This window comes from Diceros bicornis, chromosome 22 (genome assembly GCF_020826845.1).
Source record: "Diceros bicornis minor isolate mBicDic1 chromosome 22, mDicBic1.mat.cur, whole genome shotgun sequence".
Lineage (NCBI taxonomy): Eukaryota > Metazoa > Chordata > Mammalia > Perissodactyla > Rhinocerotidae > Diceros > Diceros bicornis.
In genome coordinates, this window is record NC_080761.1 from 12708880 (window position 1) to 12717613 (window position 8734).

Consider the following 8734-nt stretch of genomic DNA (forward strand, 5'->3'; position numbering starts at 1 on the left):
CCTTCCCTCCAGACCCCTACTGTAAGTGTGGGTAACTGTGCAGTCCGTGGTGAGCTCCCCAAATATCTGCAACCTGCTGCATAGTCTAAGACTCACCTCTGGTTCCTGAGCTGCAAGTGTTCTGGGGGAGACCTACCATGACTCCACCAAGGTCATGGATATCAAAGGTGGCACCACCATGCTGATAGGTGAACCTTACACACTAAGGGAAAGATCCTGTGTATTTCCATCAAGCATGGATGGAAGGAGGGCACCAAGATCATTGTACCCTAAGAGGGGAATGCCATGCCTGACAACAACCCTGCAGATATTGTTTAGTACTCAAAGAACAACCCGGTGCGTTTTTGGTACAAGGCATCAGTGTGCTGTGCAGTGCTCCAATCAGCCTCAAGGAGGTGGAGCCTGGATCAGGTTGAGGAAGAGGGGGAGCAGGACAGGGTCACAATATGGGGATGAGGCATAAAGTTTTGTTCCACCAGCAAGGCCATTCTTTCCCCTCTTCATTTTTTCTTCTCTCCCCACTCCCTCTAAGGCATCTTTTCCTTACTCTCAGTTTCATTTTCCCCTGGGAGTCAGGTGGCTGCCTGGTCAACATTGCTACCACTGGCAGCTGAGTGATACTTTTGCTCTGCAACAAAATGTCATCAGTTGGCAGTATGAAGAAATACCCAGGGAGGGGAACCACTTCCCCCAGCTGCCTTTCCAGTAGGGAAACCTCAGTGCCAAGTCTAAAGTATGCTTCCCCAACACATTACCATGACGCACATGACAGATTCTTAAGCAGCATCTATGCTGTTCTTAGTTCCTCCCCCACCAGCCCAGGATCCACTGCAGCAATATCCCCCAAACACTCCTATTCGGGGTTTACTCACCTGTGGGGTCCTCTGGTCAGTGACTTCTCAACCATGGTGAAGCCACTGTTTCTTCCTCATTGTTATTTTCTGAGAAATCTACCTGTCCTTGACCCTCTTCAGATATAGAAGACCTGTCTTCCCTACCGTTCTGAAGGGAGGGGAAGCACTCAGTGAGGGGAAGCTGTGGGCTGCTCTACATTTTCGTTAAGGCTAAGTTAAGAATCAGGAGACAGAGCCCATCTCAAATTCATCAGGGAGGAAATGGGCTTTGGGGGGCACATGATACCTGTTTCTCGTCAAGAGCTCCAGGGGACTGGTGACATTTTAGAAGCCAAAGGAAGCAATTAGTAAGAGCTGAACCAGCTCCTTCCTTTCCCGAAGCACAAGCCCTGAGTTACCTGAAATCCATGCACCCAACACAGTACACAGAAAAGACATCACTATTATTAGAGAATCATTTATTGGGGAGAATCAATATTCCCCACAAGAAAGGAATTATTTTGGGGTAGGAAATTTTCCTCTCTGGAAATTCTGGAGAAGCATTTTCTGTTGAAATAGCAGAGACAGATCTCTGAGCACAGTGCCTTCAGCAGTGGTGAGAGTGGCCGGAGGTCCCTGGTTGTCTTGACGCCTGCAGGTGGGGCCTGGATGGGGCACAGGCTCCCTGCGGGGCACAGATGAGGGATGCTTCTGACACAATAGCTGGTCCTTAAAGGCCACAACTTTCTCGGGGTGTCTGTCCTCGTCTCTGCTCCATCTAACACTTGGATAACTCTGGCCAGCAAAGACAGCTTCCTGGTGGCAGGACTTGGTGTTTGTCACTTTACAGGAAGGAGCCCTGTAGCTGGAAGGATGGCCCTGGATGGGTTCTGCCCGGGCCTGCACTGCTGCCTTCTGCTGAGTTTTCTCAAACTTCCTTGGGGAGGGAAGGGGCTCTCGAGGACAGGTGGTATCTATCACATGCCAACGCCCCAGTTTCTCCTCTGGGAACTTCCCAGTGTCTGTCATGACCTTCTGAGCTGTGGTCATCCCAGTAACGGCAGCTCTCCTTTTAACTAGGCCTCTGCTCTGCTCAGATGAAATGGGGCTGCCCTTTTCCTGGGAATTCTCTTGCCTTTTGCATTTTATCGTAGGATGAAGCCATTGCAAAAAGTGATTCATTTTTTTCCTGAAGAGGCTTTCAGGAGGAGGCTGTCCCTTCTGTGATGGGGTCTGGGAAGGCTTGCTCCCAAGCGTCTCCTGTAGTGCCATGTCCTGATTAGGGAAACTCTTCCTTCTAGGTTGGGATGTCCCCAACTCTGCGTCCCCTCCACCACGCTCTTCTGCTTTGGGGCCTGGAGGGCTGACTCTCTCTGCAGCTGGTGGGAAATTCTTATCCTGGCTCCACCTTAAGACATGCTTAGGGACCCAGGGCTCCTGTCGCTGCTCCACACCGATTCCTCTGTCCTCCAAATGGACATGCAGCACCTGGGAAGCTCCCGCGTCCCGGCTGCAGACACCCTGGGCATGAGTCAGTGAGGCCTTGTAAGTCAAGCTCTCTGAGGGAAGGGGCCTGTCAGTGCGTTGGCCTTGGGCCTGGCTCTGCTCCCTCTTCTCCAGTTTAGATTTTAATTCGCTCAACAGTTGTTCTTTAAGGTATGATGATTTAGGATCTCTGGGAACTGATCTTTTTGGTGGGGCACTTTCAGTGGTCTCAGTAGTTTCTACTTTACTCTCATTCACATTTATCATTTGGGAGCTTCCTGGCTTGCTGGTTGTCAAGGTGTCACCAGTTTTTGATTGAAGAGCATCGAGCTCCTTGGCCCTGAATATCTCCCTCGACGTGTTGAGCTCGGAGAAAGGTTCTGACTCCTCCATCTTTTTGGCCTGTCGTGTTTCTACTCCATCCCTGGAACTCACTCTCTTCTCCTCTGGCTCCTGTCTGGCCCCAGCTCGCCTTGCAGGCAGCCTTGGGGGGCATCTGTTACATAGTCGAGTCTGTCTCTGACTTGCTTTGCCTGTGATGCCGTGTGTGACAGGCAGAAGGGTCTGTGTGGCACCCTTACTTCTCTGAACATCCTCTGCAAGCTCTTGGTTGATACCAGAGGGTGATTGTCTTGGGGTCCCCTGTCCTTTCTTGCCCACAGGTGAGGTGGCTGGGAGAGGATGATCTAGGACAGGGGCTAAATTTGTTGTTCCCACTTTGTCTCCATGAAGAGATTTAGAGCTTCCTCTAATGGGCTTGAAGCCCCCAGACTTGGAATCCCCATCAGAAATAAGGTTGGTTGAGGAAGCAAAGTGGGAACTGGACAAGGACTGGGATGCGGCATCTTTCAATTTAGAGATCTCTATGGATTCAAGGACTCTGCGGGGAAGGCCCCACAGCATCCTCATACGAAACCTTTTGATATGGGCTTCCAGCATCTGTTGTGCACTGGAATCAATGAAGGAAAGCTCCTGGAAGGTATTCAGGGAGTGGTCCCCACCCAGTGATGGTGGCAGACTTCTCTGTTTTATTTGGGTGTGGGATTTGTCAGAAAGCAGCAGTGTCTGCTTGATAGCATGCCGTGAACCATGCACAGTCCCAGGGAGCCGACCCTCGTTGATTTCCTCAAACTTCTTGCTCAAGTGTACTTTCAGGACATTTTCAAGTTGTTTGTGACCTAGACTCCCCACTGAGGCCCTTGAATTTTTCCCTGACAGACTCGCCATGTGACTATTTAGGTCTTTCTCAGAGTCACACCCCAGATCCTTATCTGAAGACCTCTCTGGGCCACTCAACAAAAGAGCTTTTGGGCCATTCTCTGAAGTATGTCCCTGATCCTTCCCCACGTCCTTCTCCAGATGAAGCATTTCTGAGCCCCTCTCATGGAAGCTTCCAGGATGGCTCAATCCAACATTTAGATTTTTGTTCACAGAGACCCATGAGAGGCCATGATCACTCTCCAACTCAGGCATCTCTGCAAAATTGGTCGGAGGCATCATCAGTGACAGAGACTCGTGGATCCTGCGGGGCAGGCCCCACCGGTGTTGGATGAGCCTCTTTCGAAGGTGATGCTCTAGTTTCTTCCGAAGTTCATCACTGAGAGGAAACTCTCTAGGAAGGATGGAGACTGAAACATGGGCCTTGGAGGCCCGGAGGTAAGGAGAGTTGGGAACCGAAGGACAAAATTCCTCCTGAGATCTTTGGACCACAGATGGTAAACCCCACAAACTTTCCTGTTGCTTCTGCAACACGTTCCATTCCAGGTGTTGCATTTCAGATATGATGAGAGACTCTGGTTCATTCTGAGGTCTCTGGAAACACACTCCACAGATCTCAGTCTTGGGTAGAGGACCAGATGGTAGGATTGGGAGTGGGGATTGAAGGTGGGCCTGGGGCTGAACCTGAGTGACAGGTAGGGCCTGGGATTGGGGCAGGGTTTGAGGCAAGGATTGAGGCTGGATCTCAGGCAAGGACAAGGGTATGGGATGGGAAAGTACTGGGAATTCTTGGCCTGTGGAAGCATTAAAGATTGCAGTGAAAATAAAGATTGAGGAACAGTCACCTGAGACATGGTCAACAGAGGGCAAGTACTCACTGTGCAGAGATGGAAGACCCCAGAAGAGCTGGATATGTTTTTGCTGTAAATGATCTTCTGAGGTCTTAGGATATGGGGGCTGCTGGTGCACATGCAGCTCCTTTGGTTTGCCTTTGCTGCTCCAAAAAGGAAGGGAGACTGCCAAGTCGTGCTTATCAGCAATTCCCTCTAACATTTTCCCTGAAGAATTTAATTGGTAGTCTGGCCTAAGTTCTTTTGGAAAAGAAACCCTCTTCTTTTCCTCCCACATCAGGAAATCACTCCTCTTTTGGACTTGTCTCTCCAGGAGTGCCAGGACATCAGGGCTGAGAAACGAGAGGTTACCAGGCTCTACAAGGTTGGTGGCAGGGTCTCCCCCAAAAAAGGCCTCTGAGGAATGGGGGGCAAGAAACTCTTGATTGACATCACGTTGTGCCAAGATGGAAGGAAACAAGTCTTTAGCATGAGCTTGCCATGAGGAGAATTCTGAAACTGACAGGCTTGAATGGTCAGTGCCTTTGATTGTTGGGATGCAAGTGGACAACCCACCAGGGCTATCTGGAGATGAGTTCTCCTGGACAGTCTTCAATAAGGTGGAAATTAATTTAGATTGACTCACAGTTGAAGGGTGGTCTGGTGGTGGTGAAACAGACAGGGTTGGCGGTATGTGATGACAAGCCAATGAATCAGTGGGATTCATTGTCTGGGACAAATGTGGTAAGAGGCTGACATCTTGGGCAAGTTCTGAGTCAACAGAGAAGATGGTATGCAGAGACAAAGTAGCTTTTGGTTGGAGAACAGGATCCACTGTCTGAGTGTCATGTGGTGGGAGAGGGGAAAAGGCAAAGGCCTGGCAGGTGGAATGGTCTGCTGGGAGTTTGGAATCCAAGGGAGGAAAAGGCTCTGGTGGCAGAGAGTGACCCGGTGGTAAGGGTGAAAGAAAGTCAGCTAAGGGTGTCATTGGGTTAGGTAAGAGAGTGGAGGGCGGCGCTGGGGAAGGTTCATGCAGAGGATCTGGTATTAGGTCTCCTGGAGGGACTTCTGAAAAGGCAGAGGATGCAGTGAACAATGACTCAGTCTCAGAAGCTGTGGAAGCCAAAGAGGACACAGAAAGAGTATCATCTTCTAGGTCCTCCAGGAATAGCAGCCGATTGACCTCCGCAGTTGTGCTATTACACACCTCACAGAAGGAGTCTGGACATAACAGTTGACGAATGTGGGTGGTATTATGATGCTGGCCTGGGAGGCTGTGAGAGACAGGAGGTACAAAGCTGCAGCCAGGCCGGGAAGTAGTAAAGGAGGACCTGCTGGCCTGGCAGGGGAGGGGCAACCTGAAGCCTGCTGCCCCTTCACATTGCTCCACATCCATGACTTCACAATACACTCAAGAGCCCTCCCCCCAAGGCCTTCATTCACATACCCGTTCCTATGGCTACCCCCTCCCATGACTAGGGCAGGCTGCACTGAATCCCTGGAATTGCTCAGAACATGCTAAAGAGAGATCAGGAAAGAATGGGAAAGACTAGTTACCTTTTCATAATAGAAATCAGCCTCTTTTTCTCCTCTGTTTCCCTCTGGTAATGTCTCCAACCTGGGAAACCAGGAGAGTGGGTTATGGAGGAAGTGGGTAGAAACACAGGTGTTATACAGGAGTCCCTTTATAGGAGACCCTTGAGATATTAGACTCTGAAAGCCCCACGAATCAGTAGATTAGGTCAAATAGTCAATGATAATATTAGCAAGGTGTGTATGTTGCTTCGTTTATAAAGTACTTTCACATACATTATCCCGTGTGAAGCGCAAAAACCACCACGTGAAGCACAGAGGTCAATGGTGACCTCAGAGAGGAATGTGATCATCCAGGAAGTCAAAGTACTTTCACAACGTCAGGAGGCAGAAGTTCTGACTCTCGACATCTCACGTGGCCACCTATTGGGTGACACCCATTGCCCAGGTCCATCACTGCTTCATGCCCAGGGAGGGGCGGAACAGGAATCTGAGAAGTGTCTCGGGTTCTGACTGCCTTCCCATGAGCCTATCCTCTGAGGCCCCTGTTTTCTGAGAGGGACAGTATCTACTAACTGGACATCTTCAGAGATCATGGACCTGAGACCTCATGGAAACGACAGGAAGGGTCACCCTTGGAGAGTTCAGGTGGAATAGGCAGAACCCTACCTCTCGATGTTCCACCTTTCCTTCTCCTCTTGGCTCTGCCCTGACGCTGAGGACAAAAAGAAAAGAGTGAGGGGCTGGAGCTCATTTCTCTCCCTTCTCTAGGAAACTCAGATATCCGTTATGCAAGAATAACATGACTCTCTATTTTAATTACTAGAACTTTGTGTTCCTTCCTTTCATTAATTTTTAAAGATGATAGAATATTTCGATTTTTCCTTCTTCGAAAAGCTCGAAGAAGGATTTTTGTCTATGAGGTCCACACTTGATATTCTCAGTCAGAAGTCCTCTGCTCAAGGAGGGCATAGACTCTGAGGCCAACACCCACATCTGTGCCACCTCAGATAGGACCCTGTGTCCTGGGACAGAGCTCGGGCTCCAGCCTCGGCTCAAAGGCTCTCAAAGGCTCAGCTCTGCTCTCCTGATCTACTAACACAAAGGGAGTCTTGGTCAAGTGTCATCTGACCTGGGAATGTGACCCATGATCAAGTGCTGGGAACTCTATTCTCCTGCAGAGATCCCAAACTCTCTAAATAACCCAATCTGGGGCCACGAAATCACTGTTTGGGATTTTATCCAGGAATCCTCCACCATACCCAGATGGTCTGTGAGCTTCTAGGTGAAACACTCCCAGCTGAGCCCCTAGCCCTGCCCAGCCCATTCCCCTGGAAGGATGATGTTCTGTCCTCTACTGAGACTTCCCATCTTGGGTGTCTCTCTGAGCCAACCAAACTCGTTTTAAAATGTAGCAATAGAAATGGAAACAACAATAAAGAGTCCCTGTTGGGGGCTTGCCCAGGGATCCTTACCTCTTGGAAGACTTTGGTTTTCCAGAAGGTTGGTAAAGTTGGAATCCCCACCAGGTAGCACAGGAACAGAAGGAGCAACCCCAACCCACACAGGAAGGTGAGGTTGGGGTCAGTATTCAAGAACATTGAGCCAAAGCTCAGACAGGACTCAAAGGGGCTATTCAGAAATGAGAGAACATTCCATTGATTGAACTGCATTGTCTGAATCGCAAGGCTGCCTAAGGCAACTGAGCTCTGAGAGTGCAGGCGCTAGACTATAGTCCCAGGCCTGCATCACAGAGCATTGAAGAGTCACAAAGGGTTTCACAGTGTGGGGGAGGGGACAGCATGAAGAGGTGTGCCCACAGCCCCTCCCCCACCCACCAGCCTGGCAGATCTCTAGGTCTCTCTGCCCTGCTGTTACTGCAGAAAATTGGGGTTCTCTTGCCCAACGCACAAAAACAGCCAATTAATTACGGTATCAGCCTTTGGGAAAAGAGATCAGCTTTATTCTGCAAGATCAATCTGCAGGAGAACAGGGGGCGTGTGCCCTCAGATCTGCCTCCCTGATTCAGGATTTGGGCCAAAATTTAAGAGTTTAGGGAGAACAGGCTGACACGGAAATGCTAGTGGGACAAGTTTTGTTTGGTGGGCTTCAAGCATTTATGGTAAGGTTTTAAACATTTATCACAGGGTTCTAAACATTTATGATGAGGTTCTAAACTTTTATGATAGTGTTCTAAACATTTTTGATGAGGTGGGGAAGGAATTTTAACACCTAATCTTCCTGAATGAGGGACCCCTCACTTCTGATAAGAGTCTGACTTTCAAGTTATGGTCATGTCCCAGTCCTCGGGTTCCGTGGGAAGGAGAATCCTTAGTTTCAAAGTCATTTCAGGTCAAGATTTCTTCTTTTGTGCATGCTCTGGCTATGTGACTTTGCAGATTTTCAGAAAGAAAGATCAAGAATTTTCAGAATTCTTGATCACTCTGTTGATAAGAGATAGAGTCAGTTGAACTGGTCCTGGAGGGCCCGCGGTTACACTGCCTGTCGTAATATTTTCCATCTCCACCCTTTCATTACATCATATATTTACTTGATAAAATTTACTGCTTGTTCCATGTGTAGCCTAGATATTACCTGGGTCCCCCTTTACTCTGGAGAACTTGACTTGGGTCTCACCAATTCTGCTCCCTTGAAAGTCTGAAATACAGCCTGGAATTTTTGTCTGTACCCAGACATTTACACTCAGGATCATATTCATTCTCAAATCCGTCTTTTTTATAGAATGTTTTTGCCTTACATGAACCTAGATACAGAACTTAAAGTTCTTCTACGTTTATTTAGTTTTGTGAATATTGAACAGCAAATTTTAGTTTT

At 48.9% G+C, this 8734-nt stretch overlaps 1 protein-coding gene across 1 annotated transcript; it reads right to left on the bottom strand.

The window, feature by feature from the left end:
- Positions 1-1325: 1325 nt before the first annotated feature.
- LOC131419765 (spermatogenesis-associated protein 31D4-like) lies at positions 1326-7572 on the bottom strand. The gene is made up of 4 exons (XM_058565300.1): positions 7375-7572; positions 6569-6614; positions 5924-5984; positions 1326-5640 (listed from the first exon to the last, which is right to left on the bottom strand). The coding sequence occupies exons 1-4, from the start codon at positions 7570-7572 to the stop codon at positions 1350-1352; spliced, it is 4596 nt and encodes a 1531-aa protein (XP_058421283.1). The 3' UTR covers positions 1326-1349.
- Between the last annotated feature and the right edge of the window lie 1162 nt (positions 7573-8734).